At 38.6% G+C, this 26,121-nt stretch overlaps 1 protein-coding gene across 2 annotated transcripts in view; it reads left to right on the top strand.

Annotated features, from left to right (window-relative positions):
- ALDOB (aldolase, fructose-bisphosphate B) overlaps positions 1–26,121 on the top strand; it is a 159,712-nt gene that overhangs the window by 21,837 nt on the left and 111,754 nt on the right. Inside the window, exons 2-5 of one of the 2 annotated variants that reach the window (XM_044084020.1) lie at positions 3,732–3,734; positions 5,542–5,663; positions 6,589–6,812; positions 21,547–21,601. In XM_044084020.1, the coding sequence (XP_043939955.1) occupies positions 5,552–5,663; positions 6,589–6,812; positions 21,547–21,601 (391 nt within the window). In that variant the 5' untranslated portion in view covers positions 3,732–3,734; positions 5,542–5,551. The remainder of the gene's footprint in view (positions 1–3,731; positions 3,735–5,541; positions 5,664–6,588; positions 6,813–21,546; positions 21,602–26,121) is intronic. The other variant, XM_044084019.1, reaches the window with a different exon arrangement.

Here is a 26,121-nt window from a genome sequence, read left to right as displayed (position 1 = left end):
ACTTAAAAATAGCTTTCTATTTTTCGAGGGTGAGTTTTATCGCCAAGAGTCTGGAGTTGCTATGGGGGCCAGTTGTGCCCCTACTTTTGCAGACATCATAGTTTCAGTATGGGAACATAAATTTGTACATAACTGTCCTTACACCAGATACTGGAACTTATACAAGGTTTCTTGATGATATTTGTATTTTTTGGTTAGGGGACCCTGAACTTCTGGATGAATTCATCACTTACCTTAACCAAACTACTGATTTATTTAAGTTTACCTATCAAGCCCACACCCAAAGTGTTAATTACCTAGATTTTCCCTGCACAAGGTGGATCATTGTTTTAAATCAACCATTTTTAGAAAGCCTACATTTTCCAATACCTGCATCAGCTTCAACAGTGCAGAAAAAAGGCATTGTCAAAGGACAATACGTGTGAGTTAGTCGTATGACATCAGACGAAGCAGACTATGAAGCTGAATGTACGGTTTTGGAACAAATGTTTTTGGAGCGTGGTTACCCATGTGAACTTATAGCTACTATTCAAGCTGAAGCCATGGAGGGTATGAAAAATGAATACAGGCCCATTTTAGGTATGGGAACACATTTTTCCAACCAGCATGGCTCAAAATTTTTCAATGATACATTATGTAATGTTTGTTAATGAATTTACTACCAATGCCTATCAAATCAAAAACATTGTACATAAAGAATGGGATAAATTTTCAGAGTTGACAGATTTACCTAATTTAAAAGATAAACCTATTAAAGTGATATTTAAGAAGGGATGTAACATCATGAACATTTTGGAATTGGCTAAAAATGAAAAGGTTTTTACACATAAAAGGAAGGGTACTTACAGGTGTGGGGCTTGTAACCAGTGCACAACTGCACATATATTTATAACAAAGAACAAGTAGTTGCTGCATCCAGACAAAAAATATTAACTGCCAAAACTTACAGTAATTGTAACTCCCAAGGCCTTGTTTATTTAGTTACTTGTTGTGTTTGTGACAGTTCCTATGTTGGGAAAACTGAACGACATCTTAAGCGAAGAATATATGAACATATGAATGATGTCAATAAAGGAAATGCTAACAATGCACTTTTTAAACATACTTTACTACGTTTTAATGCCAGTTTTTCCTTTTTTGTCATTGAAACTGTCCCTAAAGAACTAAGGGGGGGGGGGGCCTTGGGAGTGCAAGTTAGAATACAGGGAAACTTATTGGCAGATAGTGTTGGAATCTAACAGACCCCCAGGTGTTAACGACCATATATTCTTGGTACCCATAATCAAACTCAGATCAGCCAAACTATAAATACGTGAATTTTCTTGTTTTTGTACAGTTATTATTAGTACTGTTTTAAAGATTTATGTACACACACACACACACACACACACACACACACACACACACACACACACACACACACACATGCACACGTATATATAGGTATGTGTGTGTGTGTGTGTGTGTGTTTGTATGTGTGTGTGTATATATGTATATATATGTATGTGTGTGTATATATATATATATATATATATATATATATATATATATATATATATATATATATATGTATATATATATATATATATGGGTTACCTTTGGTTTACTGACAGTCCACTTCCCCAAAACCAAGTTTGCCGACACATCAAATCAGTGACATTCTCAAAGCCGATGTTTCCCGAAAGGTAAGTAAACACTTGGCCATCCTGATGGAAGAACTACCCGAAGAAAACAAACCCACCGATGTGGGGGGCTTCACCCCCCTTACTAAATATACCTACTCCGAGAAAGCACTACCATGGGGGTAAGGGGCAAAGTTCAAGTAGATGGCCAAGTATGGCTTTGGTGATGTCGGTAATTTGAAGTGTGGGTGAATGCGTGTTGGGGAAGTGGAGTATCGGTAAACTGAAAGTAACCCATATATATATATATATATATATATATATATATATATATATATATATATATATATATATATATATATATAATATACACACACACAATGGTTGAATTATATTGCAGTCAAACTGCAATCCAGGGATGTGAGGGCAATCACTTTAGTTTGGAGTTTTTTCTTTAGATGTTTAACATCATCAGTGACATTTTTAGAGGGATTTTCTGTCAAAGGTTCATCTGTGATGTAAAGAAATATCTATCTATATGTGTGTGTGTGTGTGTGTGTGTGTGTGTGTGTGTGTGTGTGTGTGTGTGTGTGTGTGTGTATGTATATATATATCAGTCCATAACCCCATACAAAACAAAACACATCTATATATATATATATATATATATATATATATATATATATATATATATATATATATATATATATATATATATATATATATAAATAAAAGAGAGAGCGAGAGATGTATACTAGATTATTGTTTTAATATAGAAATAATTGGCTAGTTATGGAGAAATGATTCTGCATCTTTTGCACAAAAGATTTATATACACAGCCGTGGCAGGGCAAGCCCACCTGATGGCATGAAACTTGGCTCTAGTTGATTGTCACTGTTGAAGTGACACCCTGACCCCAAGTGCAAAAAATGGGAAAGGGGGTTGTGGATGGATGGATGGATGGATTTATATACACAGCTCACATAAATTGTGTAAATTTTCATAGCAGTCTGTTTTCGTTATAAAAATTCTTCCCCACTATTTTATTTTTATGCCAAACATGTTAGGCTCAGCGATCCAAGTATGTATTTTAACCAGAGTCCTGCATATGCACTTAAAGTAATTTGCCTGCGGTTTCAGTCAAGTTTACAGAAACTGTTCCCTCAAAAAAAAAAAAACAAAATAAAAAAAAAACTAGATTCTTTTGTTACACCTAAACATTATTTCTAATGGCCCCTGATATCAATTGTATATGCACTTACACCTCTTGCTTCTGTACATGCCAGCTCAAGATTTCTTTACTGCAGTGTGCCACTGTATTTTCTTTCCTTTTCTCTAGAGTTTGTGCAGGAGTTGCTGAAATGTACCTGTACCCCTGTTTCATGCTGCTTGCTAATATATTGGGTCTGACTCTGATCTAGGCTTAATATTCGCAACCTATCCTCAGATATAGATATGTGAGACACTACGCAAGCTTCATGCTGTTTTCTGTTGCTCTGATTACACAGAAAGCTCTGCATTGGCTAGAGATAAGCATTCACAGAATGGGTGTGTGACTTATAATACTGTAATGCTGTGACAGTACTAGTTTGTAGTAACACTGTTGTAAATAGTTTTGCCAGTATTCAAAGTTGCATCATAAGTTTCATAATATGTTTGTGTCCTTGTTAATTTGGGCAATTTTTAGCAAGAAGACTTTGTAAACTTTTTATTAAACCACAGTAATCTTTCTATGATGTCACCTTAGGGATAATGTGAGATGTGTCCATAGACTATAATGGACAAGTCTTCTGAATGTGTTGTGATCCATTGAAGTCTATGGATACATGCATGCATACATACATACATACAAATGTTTCAAGCATGGGCATTAATGCCCTTCTAGTCTGCCAATACACCAAAACAGTTGTTCCCATAATAAGTGCCTAGGCTATTCATAAAAATATCTAAACTAGTGCTTCCTGTAATCTAATTTGGTAGTCTGTTCTAGTCATCATCTGATCTTTCAGAGAACCTCTTCATAGGTTGTCTGATGATCATCTGCAACTTTTTGATAACCCCAAACATTCCCAGAGGTAGTTTTCTCTAAATGCCCTGTATACCTGAAGAAAGTCTCCTCTTAAATATCTATATGAGACACTGTACAAGTTCAGGTATTTTAGTGTTTTTATAATAAAGTAAATGTTCACATCTACAGATGCCCTTGGTATATTTCCACTGTACTCTTTCCAGTTTACTCATGCTTGTTTTCTTATAAGGTCCCATATTATTACTCCATACTCAAGTTTGATTGTAAACTAACTAATAAACAATGACTTCACCATTTCTGATTTCCTAGACTTTATAACTCTTTTTATACAACCTATAGCTCTATAATAATTAATAGCCAATTGGTTGTTATGATTAGAAAAACTCAAAGCTGGATGTACCCATATACCCAGATCCTTAAATGAATCTATAGTTTTAACCACTAAGTGCTGTATTAAATATTCGGGTCTATATTATATCTTTGAAAACACTGAACAGTGAACACCTGTCCGGCGACCCTAAAAGTACGAACTCCACTTACAGCGAAAGCCCAAATCAGTGATTTTTTTTCCCTTGGAAATAAATTGCGTGCCCCATACAAAATGGAGCATAACTACTAACATTACAAAATGGGGGGCTTCACCCCTCACACCATCCTAACTAAATATACCAACTCTGAGATCACACCATAGTGGGGAAAAGGGCAAACTCACTATGATGGCCAAGCGATTTCTTTCCCAGGGAAAGAAATCACTGTTTCGGCCCTTCGCTGAAATGCATGTTCGCTCTTTAAGGATCGCTGAACAGGTGTTGGCTGTTCAGTGTTTTCGAACATTTAATATAGACCCAAATACTCCCCTTTCAGTTTATTTCTCCCAAATCTCATATACTTAGTTTTTGATGTATTTATTGGCATATTATTTTCCTGTGCCCAAATGGTCAAATTCGATCAAGTTCTTTTGCAGACATGCCCTATCTGTAACACATATAATTGGTTTACCTAATTTCAAGTCATCTCCATACAGACTATAGAACACCTAGATAAAATCTAAACAAGTAAGGGCCTAGGACAGAGCCCTGTAGGACACCCTAACTGTAACCAAGAATTTTACCTATCCACTTGCTTTATGATACTTGCCATATTGTGTTTGTAAGCCATGCAGCTATCTATCTTATGAAGAGTACATCAGTACCTAGTTATTCTAATTTATTGGTCAGTGTTTTGTGTATGACCCTGTCAAATGCTGGATGCACCTCACACTTTCCCTATACTAATTTCACTGAGGTTAAAGTTCACTGTTTACCCTCAGTGGCACAAATGTACGGAACATTAGAGTTCCTGTACACTGCTTTCAGATGTTATGCCTTGCAGTGCTTTTTGGAATACAGTGTATGTACCTAGCAGATTTATGACGGTAGTACTCTGTTTTTGTAATGAAACGTTTTTGGAATAATGTGAAGTGACAAGGTGTACTCCTTTTGATAGAACTTTCCTTGAGGTACAGTGGTCTTAGAGTTGATAATATTAATAAAGGATACGAGAGGACTTTGCACCCTCCCCCCAAACAAAAGCAATTTCTGAATTTTGCTGCAATCTTTATAGTCAGTTTAGAGTAGAATTTCTACATCTGCTATTTATTCTCACTGCAGAAACCTTTATGTAATCTTACATTTTAAGCTATAAATGAACAGTTTTAATGCAGATTATAAACTGATTTCTAAGTGGCAGTGGTGTTTTAGCTGATAAAATTGTGAAATATTTAAATTCTGAATTATCAGTATGACCCAAAAGATGATATGATATGATACTGTCTAGCACAATAAGCACATATGTTCTAATCTGTTATGTTTATTCTTCTCTCCTGTTTCTCTTCTTACATGGGGATTCAGGCCAGCCGCCATGACGCATCCCTTCCCAAGTTTAACTCCAGAACAGAAGAAGGCTCTGTCAGACATAGCACAGAAAATTGTGGCAGAAGGAAAGGGTATCCTGGCTGCTGATGAGTCTGTTGGTATGTGACATTTATACCTTTTAAAGACTGTGAAATTATTTAATTGAGTGAGGGGTATAGCAAATCAACGTATTGTAAAGTTGTCAGAACTATAAAGAGGGCGAGAGTGAATGAAGTTTCAGGATTCTTTGAAGGTGGATATTTTGTTTTTCTCAGTTGCTTGTCTGGTATCCCAGACCCACTATTGTTCTGATAGCAGACTTGCCAACTCGGGCATCTTTTTCCCAGTGTCATGAGGGTCTGTCTTGTGAACAGCCTCCAGACAAGAACTATTCACACTTAAGGCTCAGAAAACTACAGAGTAGCCCTGGTGTGTTGTCATTCTAGATGTTTCTTTTTGGCTGTTTTTCTTTACGCTGTGAATCTCTTCCCCTTGCTGCTGATGTGCACGCTGCATTTGTCAATCTGAGGACACTTGTGCTTCTGTCTACAGTGCAGCTGCAATATTTGACAGACCAAGCCCTTGCTATTACACCTTGTCTGTGCCATGTTCCGCACTGCTGATACTTTTTACTATACAGCGAGCCAGTTTCAGTAGGTAATTCCTACCTCAGCCAGCAGCTTAGCTTCTATAGCACCTGTGAAAGTTAGAAATTGAGTTTTTTGGGTCATAGCTTTATCACAAAACCAGCTAAAGGTGGATATTACTTGGGGTTTGTGTTTAGTGGAACACCTTGAGAAATACATCTGAAAGTAGATTTCAGAGATAAGTCCAAGATTCAAGGTAAGCCTTGTTTTTTTTTTTTTTTTTTTTTTTTTTTTTTTTTTTTTTTGTATGCACAGTTAATTGACCTCTGATTCCTGAAAAGAAAGTAACAAAGTGGTGGAATTTCTGTAGCAGCTAGTGTAGCCTTTAGACTGACCTAAGAAAGTCACTTCCCTGTAGTGTGTAGTAACATGTTCCTACTACTTGTTCATTTCATAGGCACAATGGGCAACAGACTAAAGAAGATCTCCGTGGAAAATACTGAGGAAAACCGACGAGCCTTCCGTGAGCTGCTTTTCACATCTGCTTCTGCCACTGCTACCAAAATGTCAGATTCTGTCGGCGGGATCATTTTTTTCCATGAGACTCTGTATCAGTCAACAAAGGATGGCGTTCTTTTCAGAAAGCTTGTTCAAGATCAAAATGTTGTTGTGGGAATAAAGGTAACTGATAATGCTGACCTCTGAAGTTATTATAAATATGAATCTGAAGTAAAACCAAGATAATTGCTACATGGAATAAAACCTGTGATCTCTCCATTGTGACATTGAAAAGTCTGTTAGGCTCCATTGTTGAGTGTACTATCCCATATAGGATGATTCTGATCTCCTGTGCTGCTGATGTGATGCGATGCAGTTTAAGAGATGTTAATGCAGTGAACTACTGTTCATGTTAATGCATTTTGCCAAACCCGTTTTTGCCAGCTGCACACTTTTTCACACTTGTTGCACCTGTTCAACACTTTCTGTTTCCATGGAACTGATGGTTTAAGTTTTACAAAGGTACACAGAGCAAAATCTTTAAACTACCATCTTTGTGTATGTTATGTAGCTTATTACTTTTGTCATTTCTCAATTTCATATTAACTAACTCATACCAGAGCTTCTTCCATGGTTCTGTTTATAATGCACTAAATTTAACAATTACATACAAAAAAGTGATCACCTTTCTCCTGTGATATAGTGTGATCTTTGGTAGTGTCATACATTTACTAGCAGAGGTTCTTAGTTATGCTAATCAAGTAAGTATTGCTGAATTCTTGACTCATATCTCCAAAAACTCATAGTGCAATATAAGTTTCAAACAGTTTATGAAACATGAAATAAAGTTCTATTTGAAAAACTGCTAGAGTCAGGCCAAATGAGTGAGTAAGCAATGCAAAAAAACCTAAAGTAGGCTCACATCATTACATAACAGGACAGAGCTACAGATGCTGAATGCTTTATACAAGAAATTAAAAGGCAGTGTTATGAAATGTTATTTTTATCACACAATTATTTTCCTTATACTTCAGCACCAAAACTGTTATATAAAAGAAAACATGATTCAGGTTCATATCTCTCCATTGTCCAGATTTTTGCAGAATGCCCAGATTTTTGCCCCATATTTTAGTATGTTTTACTAAAAATTTTGGTTTTCTGGCACATCACTGGCAAATTATTGAGGACTGAAGTCAGAAAATAATGACAGAAATTTGAGTTTTTGACTTCATATCATTTATAAAATTCATGCTAATGCAAAACCTGTTATTTTATCAACTTTGAAGTTTGTAAGAGCAGTACTTAAAATTGTCCCTATTTTTAGGCCTTTACCCACCCATTATTTATGGCTTCGTCTGGATTTCTTCTTGAGCTATGCTCAGGTTGTATTACCTCTTTTTTTCTTCCCAGAGCTATTTTTGTTTTGTAGTTACTCTACAGTCCATTTGTATGGAAATGTTAGCTAAATTTGTTGTATTTATAACTGTAAGAAAACAAAGTAGTTAGTGGGATTCTAGCTACATGACCTGAGTCATTGAGTCTAAACATAGGGACTTAGTGTGCACTGTTAGCCTTTTTTAAGTTGATATTATCAGGCACAGATGTCCAGCATCACACCTCAGCTAGGATGTGTGGTCTAAACTTAGTTTTGAAACAGAACATAAATAGCTACAATTAACAACTGTTTCAAACCTAAAGATTAGATGCACCTGAAAATGCCGGAAGACAGCTGCTTCACTCAGTCATAAATGTTTCAGATCATGAAGTACTTTCTCTCACTTTAAAACATTCTGAAGAATGTTTCATGGAAAGAAAACATTATTTATGTATTTCACCATTTGTTTCCTGCCTTCACATAGTTTTGCAATATTTATTGCTGTGTTTTCAAACAATTTTGGCATTCTGTGAATTTCATGATTTTTCTTTCTTGTATTAATTTCAGCAGACATTGAGGCAAATCATTAGCTACACATAATTTACTAGTTAAGTCACTAATTCTGGCTCTAGGGCAAACTAAAGTATGTTAAGGAGAGTTATGGTAAGTTGAGATTGCCAAGCCAAGTTATTAGTCACAGATGACTGTTTTCATACCTGTGCTAGAAAGTAATGCTTGGAACTGCAGTTATGAGTCTGAACAAAAACACTAAGGTAGCTATTTTCTCATGCATGAAAGCCTGATGTACAGATGTACAGCATAAAGGTACTAAATAATTCATGAATTATACAGAGCAGGCAAGCAAGCAAAAAAATAAAGGTATGGTGATAACAGTGACTGCTGAGCCTGGGAAGCATACTGTTTGTTATGTTGTTCATAAGTTCTTACGCTTTTACTAGGCTAATGACCACTGCGGCCCTAACAAGCCTAACCATGCACCAGAAAACATTTGGGTTCTGAGAACCAGAATACAGTATACCCAGCTATACAGGTGCAAGTGTCTTGTTAGATACTTGCCAAAGGGGGCATTGTATTCACTGACAGGTCAGATAAGGGCTGAGTTGAGTGATACTATAACTTCCCTGTATCTGTGTCTTAGCTGCTTGTTGTTCAAAGGCCAGGTTGCTGTCTATATATGTTACCAGATCCTTTACTGCTGACTCACCTTTTAGAGGTATTTTATTGATGGAGTAATTAACCTGAGTTGACAGTTTCCCAAAGGGCATTAGAATGCATTTTTGGTCTTGAATTTTAGGCCATGGCTTTAGCACCAGTCATGTGTCTGTGTTAAACCCTCACGCAAGATGTTAGCGTCTTCTGGGGAAATCTATAATAGCTTCCAATTTATAGTCATCTGCAAATGTGGTGAGCCAGGGGCCTTGAACATTAGCCTTGACCTCTGAGAAGTAGATGATAAACAGAAGCATGCCCAGTACAGAGCCCCAGGGTACTGTGCTCCTGACTGGTCTCTTGGTGGAGGTGGTCTCACAGATTCTGACTTCTTGGCTCCTGTTGTGAACCAGTCGGCAATCCATTGAGTTATATAGGGATTTATGCCTTGCTGAGCGAACTTATCAGCAATGCCAGAGTAGGGTACTGTATTGCATACCTTGGCTAGGTCAAGATATGCTGTATGCGCTGTTTTACCCTCATCCATGGCCTTGATGACCCTTGCAAAGAAGTCTGCCAGGTTAGGAGGTATAACCTTCCCTTAGTAAAGCCAAATTGGGATGGGTCCATTGTGTGTAGGTTGTCAATGTCCTTGTTTATCATTTCCATTATAATTTGTTCCATGATTTTGCATATTAGGCTTGTTACACTGATAGGTCTGTAAGTTCCCAGAGTCGGTTAATGGTCTGCCCTTGTGAAGGGGAATGACAGCTGTGGTCTTCCATTCACGTGGAACATACATAGCCTGTTTCAAGGCTGTAGTTGAAGATTTCCTTGAGTGGTCCTTATAGGTCATGATCAGACTGCGGAGGCAACCGGGGATGTTGTTAGGACTTTTAGAGGAGATGTTATTGAATTTAGCAAGTGCTGCCAGTACCTGGTCTCTACTGATAACTGGGGAAAGTATGTTGGAGGAGATTTCAGCTGGTAGAGCTGGGGTGTGAAGCTTGAGCTGAATTTACCATCTAGTACATTTGCTATCTCACCTTGATCGGTGAAGGTGGTATTGTTCACCACCAGTTCAGCACACTGCTGTGTGTTACCTCTAAGGTTCTGCACATAGTTGAAGAAGGCCTTGTGATTGTCCTTAGCCTGCAAGGCCATCCTGACTTTGTAGCTTGTCTTTCTGGATGTAATTAGACCTCTAAGCTTCTTGAGTAATGAAATAAGAGAGCACCTGTCTTTAACTCATTACAGCCAAGTGACACCTCCAGGTGCTTCTGTACTAACATCCTAATGACGCCACTAGGAAACAAATATTGTTTGTTTATATTTGCATTAATAATTCCCAAACTGTATTACATACAAAGTATTACAATATTTCACCTTAAAGCTTACACACTGGCAAGCATAACTGTATTGATATTTGACCTCAGTATAGTGTAGGTAAACAGATTCTTGTTCATATAACATTTATTTAAATTGTCATAAATTTCATATTTTTCTATATATCTCAGCACTGAAGTAGCACAGACATCACTGATCAGCCTCATATGAAAGCCCTTTGCTGGATGAACAAAATGCTGCTGACAGTATGTGAGTAGCTTGAGTGGTTGCTCAGATATTGTAAGCTGTTTACAAAATATTAGGAACTCAGTAGTTACTGCGTTTACTTTGAATTTTACACTTTTTTAATGTCCTCTATGCTTCCACAGATATGAATATTTGTTTGAAATGTGAAGACATGATTTTATCTGTCAAAAAACATAGGCTCCGCCCACTGAAAGTTGCACTGCAAACTGCCAAAGCTCCATTAGAGGGAATGAGCGAAGAGAGTTGCTCTTCCTGATTTTGACCATGAGTTATATTCTTTTATGCTACACCCAGCTGAGGTGAGGATTCTACTAGTGAGGTTTGTTTTTAATGTTTGTTTTGGGTTTACTTCTGGTGTGTACAGCAGCTACCATGCAGCCATTCACATGTTTGTATGGGACTCTGTAAGTAATTCTGCATATGTGTCTTTGGTCTCGAGGTTAGAGGAAACCTTGAATTTTGACAGACTACCACTTAAGAGGATATAGTTTGACTTGCAATAGTTATGTTACTGGTTTAGTTGGGTTTTCCAGGTTGATTTTTACTTCAAAGGAGACAGTTTGTGATCCGACCTTACTAGTGACGATGTGACACAAAGCAGGGTGCAATTCTCTCCCATACTGGTGAGTACCATGTCCTGTATGTTTGATCCCCTGGTTGCAGTATGCACTATCTGCTTCTTGGTGTTTGAGTTAATAAAGTGCAGGAAGCACTGTACTTGTAAGTTTCCTAATCTATAGAGGGGTAGTTAAAGTCATCCATGAATAGAGTTTTGGTTCAATGGTAAATGCCTGTAGTGTGATTAGGTAAGAGTTTTGAGATCTTAGGAGCATAGATGGTGACCTGTAATTAGCCATGATATGGTGAGGGACCTGGTCTATGGTGACTTGCACTTAGATGAGTTCCATGATGTCATTCTTTTTTACCAACATAGAAGTATCTTTGTTGCTAGCATAGATCGAGGCACCTTCACCTTTGGCCCCAGTCACCTCCACCTTTGGCCCCAGTCTGTGTAGTTGTTGGTCTAAATATGTGGTTGGCTATACAGAGTTTCACTACTGAAGTATTTCTTACAGCTTTAAACCAAGTCTCAGTCACAGCAGCGATGTCTGAACTCTCCAGAGTGAGGAGGGCTTTTGAAGCATGTGGAGTTTTTTGTTCAGGCTCCTAGCATTGAACAGTAATAGCGTAAGATTGCTTGGACACTTTTTCACTATGTTGGTAATTTTGTCTTTTTGCCATTTTCTAAAAAAAAGTTCTAGCCAATATTTGAAAGCCTAGGTGCGGTCAGGTGCAGCCCATCATTGGCAAAGCAACGTGGGTCTGTTGACCATATCCTTCCATGCCAACAGATATTAGATCTCCCTGGAGTGACACCAGAAACAAAACCAATCATTTTATGTTCATACTGTGGCATCATCCTTGGTGAAGGTAGAATGCTGCTCAATGCAAGACTTGTACTTATATGTAACATATATTCCAAGAAATCCATATGCCTCTTTACAGTGAGGTATGACTCTGGTCATTTGCACCCATGTGGTCTATGATAGAGTCATGTTGGTTACCTGTGGTGCCGTGACTTGAATGCATACATGGTATTGTGGATCCCAGCTCCAGATAGGCAAATAACCGTTAGCTTCTCCTTGTTTAACCTGGTGAGTGGGGCATCTGTGTGTCGCACAGTAAAGTTCCCAATGACAAGAGTATTAGGTAAAGTATATGCTTGCCTTATGGGCTTTACTCTCGGGAGATCAATGGGTGTAGGCTTATGTCAGTTGTTTTGGTGTTACTTTTGGTGTGAGTTTTAGTGTTTACTGAGGAGAAGTGTTGCTGTCAGGTGGCTTTGGCGGTCTTTGAGATTTAGATTTAGGAAGGTTTCTTTGAAGTGCCTTAGAATAAGACAATCTGTGTGTGGTGGGCATTGTGTGTGAGGGATGTATTGTGGGTATTCCTGACAGCTTTGTTTGTATGGAAGACTTTTGCATCCAAGGAAGTTGTGTGTTTACGTCTCTTGCATACTTTATTTTCCTTAATGATTAACCAGTTGTCTGAGAACATGAGACAATTGCTACATTCCCTTAGGATGCCCAGATCTACCAAGCTGGCTACAGAAACATTTGAAAGTTGCATATCCATGTTGTCTGTTCCTGTAACAGGGTGGGCTGTATAGGATTAAGGATTTAATTTTTTAACAGGGGTCTCTTAGGGTAGTTTCTGGGATTAAGGGCAAGATGAAGTTGAAGGAATTTATCTGGGAGGGGAAGAGGGCGAGAGTTAAGTGGAATAAGTTGACCATTCCAACAGAATATGGTGGTTTAGGTCACCCGATTTGAAGGGATATTTTAGAGCTACACAGTTAAGGTTCATTCACATAACACAAGCAGAAGGCTATAATTCAAAACAGAAGGGATGATGATGTAGCAGGGGGGGTCTGTTCAAGAAATAGAGATAGTGGGAATTTGTGTGCAGATCCTTAAGGAGAATAATAATAACCAACAGAATATTGTATTTGTAAATTAGCAGAAAATATTCTAAGAACTAAGCCAACATGAGAATGGAGAAAGGAGATTTTGCCTATAGGGATGACTGCAAGCAGGAGTACAAAAATTAGGCAAGAGAGGGCTGGAGTTTACTGGAGACAATTGGCGAAGAGGGAAAGGTAATGGATTGGGAAGAGGCCAAGAAGACATTTGGATTGCAGGCTACAGACGGCCTTCCCTACCAGGAACTGATGTTAGAGTTTAGGCAAAAAGAAAGGGATAAGGGAAACTTAAGTGAAAGACCTGTTCTGGTAGAGTTTTTAATTGAATCTAGAATAAGAACTGCTGTTAAAAAGGGATAATTAGTAGGGCATATAAAATATTACATGACAACTGTAAGAATCAAGCAGAATGAGAAGAGAGACAGGAAAAGCAATTTGCAAGAGAACGTTGGGAAAACATATGTATGACTCACAGGTATGCCACAAAGTCCAGAAGGTTTAGCATCTTTACTTGAAAGTGTTTACATAGTTGTTTTTATACTCCATGCAGACTTCAAAGAAGTTTTCCTCAGGTAGATAACAAATTTTGGAGGTATGATGGGGAGGAAAGAGGTATTTGTGAACATATGCTTTGTGAGTGTAATGAGTTGGCAGATTTTAAAAATTACCTACGGAGTACTCTGTCAGAAATACTGGGTGAGCAAATGTTTGCAATATAGAAAATGATTCTTTAGAGCTGGGACACAGGATCTAAGTTGCACAGACATAGTAAGGCCTTATTAAGTTTATTTATGTTGGCTGCCAAAAAAGCAATTACTAGAAAATGGAAATCAAAATGTAAACCAACTGCATTTGAAGTATTAAGTATCATAAAAGATAAAAGAATTGGAAGAGGAATTTTTAGGAAAGGGAAGGAGCAAAATACAAAGAAATAAATGGAAGTTGTGGGAAAATACATGCAGAATAATGTTCAGGAGGAGTGAGGTTTAAGGGAAGGCAGGAATTCAGCAAGTTATATAATGTTTGACTGATGACAGGTACAAAGAAAAATGTGTGATGTATAATTTATGTAACTGGAAACGTTAATATAGTTTGATTTCTTTTCTGTTAAGGTATGTTTATCTATGTCTTAAAGGAGTACCACACCCACAGACACAAAAAACATGTTTAAAACATCATGGCATGATGTTTCCTACACTTTAACAGCACTCTGGGATTATTTACAGGATTTTAAATATTTTTATATGTAATTCCAGTCTCTGACCACCTGGAGGCTGGCATATTGACATGGTTTGGATAAATCAGGTTGCCATCCAGTTTCCCAGAAATCATTGTTTGGCTCAAAAATGTTACATCATGCAGGCCTCCATTTGCCTAAAGTTCCTGTCATTTCATAGATGTTGCATGCGTACAAAGTACTGAGTAAAATAGAACAGTGTGAGTAACATTCCCTGCTGCTGGATGTCTACTTAAAACAGAAACAGAGCAAATGCCACAGAACACACTCAAAGTGCTGTTTACTGCTGCCTTTTTTTCTAATTTAGTTTAAATGGCACTAATTTGTGAGACAATGAATTCCAGTCCATTTACTTCCCCACTCCCCCATAACACTTAGCTTCCCTAGCTGTCAAAGTCCTTGGTAATTCCACTGATTGGCAGATCTCAGTAGGGTGCTTGACTCATGTAATTTAATCTTTGCTCTACCTCTTCCTTTGTTAGAGGGGACATTTTTTGCTGCACTATAGCCATGGCCTTACTTGACTGCAATCACATCCAGTAAGGTCTTGCACAAGGAGCTAAAGAATAAAACATTTATACTATTAACCAGTTTAGATCTTTATTAATTTAAGTGTTAAGGTATCACTTCATGCTTCCACCTTGTTAAAAATTGAGATTTACATGTGCAAAGTGTGTTGGTATGCAGTGTTTGCCTTCATATGTTTTTACTCCACTGGTTGGTTTGCAAAAAAAACCTTTTGCAGCGTCACTGGATTTGTCTTTGTACATACAAACCACATTGCTATATTTTCCTCTTCCTTTTTCTTGTGTCCAGAAGTCCCTTATAACAAAGTAATTTTTTTATTGATTTTTTTTTTTAAAACAAAGGACATCAAGGTTAACTTACCTTGAATCAGGTAATGGATGCCACTGCAAAGAATCATTGTTGAAATATTTGTGCATGGACAAAATCCCTTACTGAATCTATTTGCCAGCCTCCAGTTCAATTGGTGTTATGGCTTTAATATACTGGTGTGTTTGCTCATGCCTTCCAAATATCTCCACCATTGCATACCAGTTTTGCAGTGTAGTAACCACCCGACATGCCCATACACCTTTAGCCATCAATATGCATCTACTCCTGTTCATGTGAGTATGTGAATTAATTTTCAGACTTAAGGTGTGGAAGCTGCATTGAATAATTCTAGGTGCTTGTTCAGGTTTCACATGGTGCTTGCTTAGAGCTACTCTCATGTTAAGCCACTATGAATATGTTGCACTGCCACCTCTGATACCAGGGTAATGTTTTAATCTTTCTATTCTCGCACTGCACACTAGCAGTATCTGGTGCAAATACAACAAAAGAAGTATGCAAGTGATACACCACCTAAGCATCATTTGCCATGCAGAATGTACAAGTATGCATACTAAATTTCTGTGTTTCCAAACATTGGTGTTACTACACTACTACTGAATAAAATGAACAGCAATCAGGCTGGGGGAAGGACAAGGGAGCCTTGACATCACAGAATGGGTGGGTCTTATTATTTTAGTTGGAATCAGATGACGGCTGTGGTGATGTCACTTTGGGGGAGGGAACTGATTAAAAAAAAAAGTACCTGCACTGCCTGGCCTCAATGATGTCAGTAATTGGGCGACTCCAGCTAGCTTTATTCAAACATGAGAGAATCATTTTGTAAGTGAAACCGTCACAGTATGAGAAGGTAGGCTTCTGTTACAGACGTAAGGGGAATTATAAAAATTGTAAATGCTTTATTGTTGTTGCTTTACAGAGGACAATGTAAATAGGGAGGAAAAGGGCCGTGAAGTTGAGGAATACATTAGAGAAACCTGTTGTACTCCTTTAAGTGATAAGTTTGATTTCTGGCCAAATTGGGAAATAATAAGGGAATGCTTAACTAAGGAAATTTAATTGAACTTTGAAAAGTGTTTATATTATTATTTAACTGTATTTTATGGTCTTACATTCATGACTGAATTTCTTGGTATCTTCAGTGACTTTCTTTGTATCTTCAGTGACTGACTCTAGAGAGCAGTCTTAAGTGTCTGCTTTTACAGGGCCATTTCTTAGGAACCTGACCTGTATGGGCTTCCAGGGAAGGTTTAGAATCAGACTGGGAGCTCACATGGTGAGCAACCCCAGTACTGAAGAAGGCTGACTGTTCTACTGAACCAGTCTATGTGGATTCAAATGCAATATTTAATGGAGGTTGGAACAGAGCCATGCATGGCAGAGACAACTTTCGATCTGGATAGAACCCTTTCAAATACCTTGAATATGGATGATGCAATCTGAGCTGAAGAAACACTCCTCTGATTTGAAAAAGATACAGGAGGGACAGCCTCCTCTCCAATCCATCTTGGCTCTGAGCCTGACAACACTCTGAGCTATCAAGTGTTGAGGCACCAGAGAGAAGGACGGATTTAAAAACTTTGAAAGTGACCTTACCTCGATCGAGCCTCAAGTCTGAGGCTTTGGCTTCAAGACTTGTCCCAGTCTGAAGAGAATCCTTTCAAATGCCTTGAATGTAGATGATGCAGTCTGAGCCAAAGAAACACTCCTCTGATCTGACAAAGGTATAGGAAGGATATCTTCCGATCCAATCTGACACAATGCAGAAAGCGTTAAGTAAAAACCTCCAAATCTAGTCAAGAGAATCCATACAAATAAGAAGCAGAAAAGCAGTAAGATATTAAAAAGGTTAGAGATATTGAAGAACAGGATTTTTTTTTTGGGGGGGGGGGTGGTTAGGAAAGAAGTATCAGAAGATTAAGTAAATAATAAGTAAAGGAACTGACTATGAAGGATAGCACAGAAAATATCCCTAATGAAGCACTTATCTGCCTAAAACAATCAGCCTTCTAAGACCATGTCCTTATGGATCAAGCAGAAAATGAGATCTGAGGTATTCTGGGAAACAGAGGAAATTGTGGGTAGGGGAAAAGTCAAAGCCTTGGATCCAAAGCTTCTGAAAAGTGCTGAGTTTGGATCCGGTCAGATCTGATAATGAATATGCTGAATCAGATATAAAAAGAAAACACCAGATATCTGTGTTTTATGGAAGTCTTGACTCTAGTGTCTCTTGGATTTAAACTTGTAGAGAATGCCCACAGCTGGCCAGAGACTTGCTGCTTTGTCAGATCCTCTTAGTACCTCGTTTGCTTAGTGCACACGATATTCTGGCTGCTAATTCCCTAAAGTACTGTAACTGTTGTGTTTCTGGTATGGTTTCCTGGTGACCTCAGCCATGGAGGACTTACTACAGGGACCTGTGGAGTCACAGGTGTGGACTGTCCAAAAAGCAGTGCATCTACAACAGCTAGCCATATTGGACAAAGCTAGCTACCAACCCCAAGACTATACCTAGTATGAGTAAACTAACCAGAAAGGATGACCTGAGGTGCAACTTTGTTGCTTTTGACTTCTATGGCACCAAAAAGATTTTTGGACTAAGCAGAATGTGCAAATATCCTGTCATCATGGTTGATAACAAGAAGCACTGAAAACATATATGGACATGGAAGGAAATGATTAATGGACTATGACATGATTAAGAGAGAACTTTTGGTCAGGGCTTGCATAACCCTTGAAGTATAAGCAATAACATTTTATAACTGGACTTTTAATGTTGATAGACTAAAGAGTACTTTTTAAACATATTTTAAAGCTTTGGATTGAACCTCAGTAAAGTGAAAATGTTAGAAATTTTAGCTATAGACAGGTTTAAAAGAACTTTACCTGGCAATATAAGAAAATGTGTATTGCAAAGTGATTTTAAGAGGTATGATAAATTATGTTACAAAAATGCTTATTATGTTTGAACAGCCTGGATCCATGGTGCAAAGAGATGGATCCCTGACTACAACCCAGGCATCTAGGGGTCGATTAGTGGCCATGGCAATGGAAGAACAGGCAGGGAGAGAGAGAAATGAAACATCGAGAGGGACAGTGTTTCAAGCTGTTACACTTAACAAGAAAAAGGTAGATCAATAGTTCGATGTACCAATTCAGTACAGGAAGGGGGAAGGGGAAAGCCAACTTGATGACACTCATGTAGAGATCCAGAAATCAAAAACAAGGCAAGGAGTTGGCACAGAAACTACAAAATGGGCTAGAATTTGGTTGGGGTTAGATAGTAAAAAGATCATGTCTGTTACCAGAAATATTCACCAAAGAAAGAACAGCAGAAATGTAAAACTGTATGAGATGTCAGTGTAAGAACTGAAGGCAAAATATATCATAATCTGAAGTTGGAAGCAATATAAGATAGACATCTGCACAGAATAATGCATTAAAGCATTGACAGAAAAAGCTAAGAACTTGAGTGAGGATTTTCAGAGAAAGAAATGTAAACAAATATTAAAGGTGACTTAAATAAGCACTCCATTTAAGGTTAGACCTGTATTCTTATCGTGAAGCATAAAACAGTGCACTGTGGCATGGAGAATAAAACAGTTTGTAAATGAAAATGAACACGAGAGAAAGATTTTGAGAGAGTGTCACATGTATAGAAAGCAGTATATACAGTAAAGTATATTGCGAGTAATAGTTCTAAAATTAGTCACATGAGCACATAAGATGCAGGTTAATGTACAATGTATGTATTGTAAAACAGAAATCAAACCTCATAAGGAGAACAATTGCAGACTGGTATGTTAGTATTGCCTGAATCCATGGTGCACATGGATGGAGTCCTGACTGCAACCCAGATCACTTTGGTTTGATTGGTGACCCTGGCACTAGGAGGAGCCGTGCAGGGTGGGCGAGGAATGAAAAGGTTTGGCCTGTTCTCCTTTGCTTGGAGGTAGGGTTGTGGAAACTCAATGAGCACAGTGCAAGGTGCGAGTTCTCTGAAAAACAATGGTGAAAGCCTCCTCCTGTGCTCAAGCATGGTGGGTTGCTCTGTTTACTGGCAATGTCCCCTCTGGAAGACAGGAACTGCTAGCATGGATATCCAATTGCATGCTCCATTCTCTTGCTTAGCCAAGGGTCTGCGGGGATGATGATGAGGGTAGTTGATAGTCAGAGAGGGAGCTGATGAGCAGCAGGGACCAATGGTAAAAAATATTTTAGGATTATTCATTTCTTTTACAACTGTATGTTCAATTCAACTTTATAGTGCAGGGAAGGAGCCTATCCTGATTCCTGATCAGTACAAGGCACAGAAACTATCCTTGTACAATGCACAAGCCCATTGTATCCCCCCCCCCCCCCACACACACACATGCGGGTCTATGTCAGATCATTGAACGGCCACATTGTTGTCCGTGTCATCTCATGACAATGCAGGCTGTCGAACTGTTCTGATTGAGATTGCATTATTGTGGGATCAGGAAAATGTGCCCTTTTCCCCACTGTGGTGCGATCTCTGAAGGGGGGGGAGTTGAATGGCATCCATTGTTGATGAGATAACGTTCGACAATGTGGCTGTTTGACAATATGACATAGACCCCACACATACACAAACACTTGACATACATAAATACCTTTTGGCAATTTGGAGAATGTCTGAGTCACCTGCAGCACATCTTTGGTATGGGGGAAGAAACTAAAACATCATGCATTAACCAATGTAGACACAGGGTAGTAAATGTAGGCTCTGCACAGAAGGCATTCCAGCTGAGGACTGAACTGGATAACCAATGGTAGGAAGCAGCAGTGCTGACAGCTATACCTTTATGCCATCTATGTTAGGATTAGTACTTCTTTTTATTTATGTCTTTTTAATATTTGTTATATCTGTGACAAGCCATCGATCACATGCTGTTAGCAGTCTCCACTTAGTATTTTTTTTTTATTGCAAACAGTGTTCATGGCGTCTGGGAGTTGTATGATAAGTACGTTGGTCTACATTGTAGTACAACTGTATCATGCAGTGGCTGTCTCTATGACAAATAGACCACAGACTTTTCCAGAAGAAGACTACATTACAATGCCAAACAGGAAGGGTGCAATAAATACAGACATAGATAACAGAACAGATATTGGCAGTGTGACTGAGAATAATGACTATGTATAGCTCTTGATGATAAAGTTTTGGTGCTGGCAGGGTGTCCTAAGGGAAAGCTTAGTACTGACACATATTTTCAGTGACTGTTTAGGGCATTGACATTTATTCTGCTGATCGATTAAGCTTCCTGTTTAGTTGGTGTGGCCTTCTGCCATTTTTCCTGTGTGTAGGTTGTTCAGTAAATCAACTAGCTTAATAAACACTACTCTGTTCCCTCTGCTGATTCTCAGTTGTCGTTGTGTTCACTACCTAAAGCTTTCTGCATACACTATGAGGTGCCAGCTTGTGCCCAAAAGAGTACCACTCCCCATCTGGGCATAGCTTGTCAGGACATGGCAGGTAATTCACATGGACTTTGCAAAACCATTCATGGGCACTACCTTTTTGGTAACAGTACATGATTTCATCCAGGATCCTAATGTACATTTCAATGGCGATACCTACAATGTCAGTGTGGAACCTTATTCTGGGTGGTGGAACAACGTACACATTGCAAAAGAATGAAAGCCAGGGTTTAGCTTCAATTTTGTGGAAACAGAATAGTGGAGTTGAATGGATGCAAGACAGTGGTTGTAGGATTTACTTAGCAGCAAGATTAAATGGGGTGGGGCGGGGGGGGGGGGGGTCAGCCAGGTTAAGAAGTCTGTGTGTAAATACTACTGTTTTATGAGGTAATCTGCAGTAGTTTTGGTTGAATTAGCTTTACAAAAGACAGATTTTGTCGTGCTGCCTGTCCTAATCAGGCAACAGTGAAGGGTAGTTGCAGGAAGCCCAGCAAGGGCAGGAATTGCACAGTACAGCAGTGGCAATATAGATGGTGTAACTCCCATGTGCTTTGTAGAGCTTCATAGCTTAATTGTCTAATGAAGTAGCTCCAGTATTTGATTTATTCTACAAAATGCCAGTGGAATGAATGCTTTAACTTGCAGCAGTTGCATATATGTAAAGTTTTTATTGTGTTTAAGATGTGACTTACAGAGATGAAGTTTTCAGTTATCTGTTTTATAGGCATCTATTTATGGATTCTGTGCGCATTTTTCTTCTTAGGTTGACAAAGGCACAGCTGTTTTGGCAGGCACGGATGGGGAGACAACAACTCAAGGTAAGGCAGAAAGTAGAACCGCTTGATCTTTTTCATGGTTAACAGAAGTCAGTAGTTAACATTTTTCACTCTCAAGAATATTGACTTTCCGTCCATTTCATATATTGTCTTGACTTTATATATATATGTATGTATATCTTGTAAAGGTGGCTGGTGTGAAACACAATGCTGTACCATACGCAGTTCATTCTTGGCATACTTTCTGACGCTACTATAAAAACTCAGCTATCAGAGGCATTCAAGTGAAACCCGTTAACGCATCTGAGTAGCAGAATATCCCCTCTTGTACACAGCTCCACCAGCCCAAACCTTTCTGCTGGGAGCAGCAGTATTTTTCCTAGTCTGCCAAGTAATACTGAGGAATGTCACAATACCTAGAGGCAGACTTCAGTGGCAGCTTGCAGTCTGTCACACTGGTTATGTTAGCAATCTGTCTTGTGAGAGTACCACCTCTCCTTATTCTGTACCCATTCTGATTTTGTTATACCATTTGATTATTTTTTGATTTTTGCAGTCTGTATCACAGAGTTGATTTCACCTGCCAGTTTGGTACTTAATTGTTTGAAATGTCTGTCAACCTTTCAGAAAAAAGGGAAAAAAAGTTAAGATCTTTTCTGATCCTTCCTATTTTAACTGTACCCCTATCTCTCTCTTTCACCCTTCAATTCAATTTGGTTTTGGAAGGATGGCTTAGATTAGAGTGTGTGTTGTACCTTTAAGAAGCTTTCCAGTCAGTGGGCAAGTGCATATAAGTACAGAGCACGTGCAGGCAAGAGTGCCATTTTGAGTGAGCATCCAGAGTGTAAGTATGTATGAGTGTAGTAGTCAGTCAGTTTGTTACTTCATTTAAGTTTAATGTTCCAGTGCTGCATCTTGATGTGTTTGTGTATAATAAACTACTTAAATGAACATCCAAGACTCTTAGATGTACAAGATGAGTGTGGTGTCAGAATGGGATCCAGAGTTAAAACCATGAGGCATGCAGTTAGAAATTGAGGTATATATACAAGTGGATCATCCAAAGCTGCAACAACTTGCAAAACAGGTCATAAAGTTAAATCCAGGTACTAAAATTCACTTAAATTATTTTTTTACTCAACAAATATAAAACAAAGCACTCAAAACAACTTATTAATTAAACAAAATGTTCAAAACTACGATATTTGCTAAAAATATTCAAAATACATATGAAAATGCACAAAATAACTTCCAGATTGCCTGAAATATATAAAAAAAGGAAAATGACTGTATTTTTTCACTATGTACTACTTTTTCATATTAACTAAAGCTATTAAAAGTATCCAAAGTATGCAAAGTGTCTGCAGTGCGTGCTTTATTACAGTACAGTTATTTTGCTAAGTACAGTCATTTCAAAGAGACTATTGTGCAGTTGAATATTATTACGAGTACCTGGTGTGTATGTTTGAAATTACTTTTGGGCACGGCAGAAGCATTTCACAGACCCAATCTAAAATACTGCAGAAAACTGGAGAGTGTTTGAGCAGGAATATCATATTTTCGTAACAGGCTCCTTATTCTGAGAAAGACGCAGGTACATAGGCATTTATTCTGCTTAATTTAGCTGGTTCAGAAGCCATTGAAACAGAGAGTTAATTTGTGTATGCCTCGGCTGTGTATGCAGGGGAGGGGGAAGAATGCCATATTGTGGTACAAGCTGAAACAAGGGAAGACCCTGAGTACTTAAAACGTAAATTTAGAGAAATGTGTAACCCCCAAAAGAATGTTACATTGGCAAGACACTTGTTTAACACAAGAGATCAGAAGCCTGGTGAATCTTTTGCAGCATACATTACTGACTTGAGAAATAAGGTAAAATTTGCAGATTTGGTGATTTGGGAGACGAGTTGATAAAAGACAGGCTTGTGTGTGTTGTTAGTAATGATGCAGTGAGAATGATTTTGCTTTGAGACAGTGATTTAACTTTGAGCAAAACCATAAAGATTTGTCAGATATATGAGCTTACAGAAAATCACACAAATATGCTAACAAATGAGAAAAGTATGCTTTCAGTGCCTTCTAGTGCAAATGTTGATAGTATGCAGCATGAGGTTAACAGACACAGGCCTAAGGGCGTGGTCACCACAGCTCGAGTTAAGGCAAAACCCAAGAGCAGATTCAGTAAGGCCTAGGGCAGACGCAGTTAAGCAAAGGGGTGACAGCAAAACCCGAGGCAAGCCTCATAGTCAACTGTTGTAATTGTGGAGGTTGCCAAGAGCCGAAACAAAAAAAGTGCTTAGCTTTTGGTCAACAGTACCACAGATGTAAAAAGTGGAACCATTTTAAAATGCTCTATAAATCAAATGAGGCATATTATTTTATTAAAATAGACTATTCAAAGAAGCAAGTTGGTCAAGCAGAAAGCCGCAACCCTACTTTTTATGTTGATGGTGTGTCTGTGCTTGATGAAAAGGTCAATGCAGTAGATTTGTTGGCAAAGAATGAAATATTTTGTACTGTTCTGATTAGTGGGAGATCCATAGAGCTCAAAGTAGATACTGGTTCAAAGTGCAATATTACGTCAGGAGAAATGTTTGCTAGAGAAAAAGCTGGTGAACAACTTGATTTGGCAAAGTGTGAGAAGCTTGTTTCTTATGGTGATGAAGAGATTCAAACCGAAGGTTTGGTAGTGCTTTCATGTTACTCTGCTGGGACCAGCTTTTTCTTGCGGTTTTACGTAGTCAAGTGACATGTACGGTCATTATTAGGCTGCAAAGACAGTTTGAAAATGGGACTGCTTTCATTTAATAAAGAGGTCCACCGTGTAAGCACATGTAACAGCTCAAGTTTCACCAACACTATTTTTTCTGAGTATGCTGATATTTTCGAAGACAAGCCTGGCAAACTCCCTGTTGTGTACTCCATGAAGTTAGGCCCATTTGTCAGACCAGCATGGAAAGTTCAAGCAGCTATGCAGAACAGAGACAAAGCTGAGCTAGACAGAATGGTGCATTTAGGAGTGATTTGTCTACTGGAAAAAACAATGGAATGGATGTCCTCCATGGTGGTAGCTCATAAGAAAAGCTCAGATGATATTAGAATATATATTGATCCAAGAGATTTGAACAAAACTCTTAAATGACCTCATCATCCAGTGCGTACAGTTGAAGAAGTTACTGCTATTATTCCAAATTTATTTATTTGTATAGTTAAACTTTTTTTACCGGGAAAGTCCGACTTGGAATGAAGCCAGTTTTCAGCGGAGGCCTGGAGAGAAATGCTCCTGGTGCATGTCTTTGTAACATGGAAGGTAACTGGTCACTGTTTTTCCTGTTTTAGATGCAAAAAGCTCATTTTGGCAAATTATGCTTGATTGAAAATCTTCATTGCTAACTACATTCATAGGTTCATAGGTAAGTACTAGGCCCTGGAGCCATTGCAAGCCTATCCCAATAGTGTTCCCAGTCATTTGACTTACCAGACATTAGTTCCTTGTGCCCCTATCTAGCAATGCAATTGAAGTGACCCCCGGGGTGAATTTCCTATTTCCCATCCACTCATCAAGATTTCTCTTGAAGAGGGCCAGTGAGGTGCTCTGCTTGACGTAATTGGGGAGTTTATTCCAGAGTATTGGCAGTCTCTGTGTTAGAAACCTATCCCTCCAGTAGGTTCTGTTTAATGTGGTGATAAGGTTGAGGACTTTGGAGCGAGTAGCATGGAGGGATTGGGATTTTTTCAGATGAAGCATGTCTAGCAAAACTGGGTCAGACATGGCTCTGTATGTCAAGCAGAGATCGCCTCTAAGTAGGCGATATGAGACAAGAGTAAAGTTTGTTTTTTAAGTCTGTCTGCATAAGGCGTGTGTTTGAGTCCTAAGATTCTCTTAATGAGGAATTTCTGTGGCCTCTCCAGTTGTTTGAAGTGTCTAGTGAGGTACATGCCAAATGGGGCATTGTACTCTATAATGGGTCTAATGAGGGACGAGTAGAGAGAGAGATAATAACTTCTTTTTTTTCTGGAGGAGAAACCTTTTGTGATGAGATGTGCCATGTAGAAGGACTTCCTAACTACAGTGGCGATGTGGTTGTCAAAGGAGATGTTGCTATCTACCTGTGTCCCTAGATCCCTTATAACTCCTTCAGAGTTAAGTGGGTTCCCTTCAATATGGTAGTTTGGGGGCACTGTGTTTCTCCCGAAGGGAATGACTATGCATTTTTTGGCACCAGTTGTTGGTCTCCATGAGGTCTTTTTGTAGGATGTCCACATCAGCTTGAGAATTAATAATAGCTCCCAGTTTGCAGTCATCTGCGAAATTGGTTAACCAGAGTTCCTTGGTGTTGGCTTGAACTTCAGATAAGTAGATACCAAACAGGAGAGGACCCAGAACTGATCCTTGTGGGACTCCACATGTAACTGTTCGGTAGTCAGATTTGGAGTCTGCTACTTTCACCGTGTGGGGTCTGTCAGTGAGCCAGTTTGCAACCCATCTAGTGATGTAAGGGTTAATGCCCAGATTTGTGAGCCTATCAATGATTCCAGAGTGTGGAATGGTATTGAAGGCT

This window comes from Protopterus annectens, chromosome 9.part0 (assembly GCF_019279795.1).
Source record: "Protopterus annectens isolate FY-2018-M chromosome 9.part0, PAN1.0, whole genome shotgun sequence".
In the NCBI taxonomy this organism is placed as follows: Eukaryota; Metazoa; Chordata; order Ceratodontiformes; family Protopteridae; genus Protopterus; species Protopterus annectens.
Note: the sequence above shows the minus strand (reverse complement) of the source record. Positions and strands in the feature narration are given on the sequence as shown.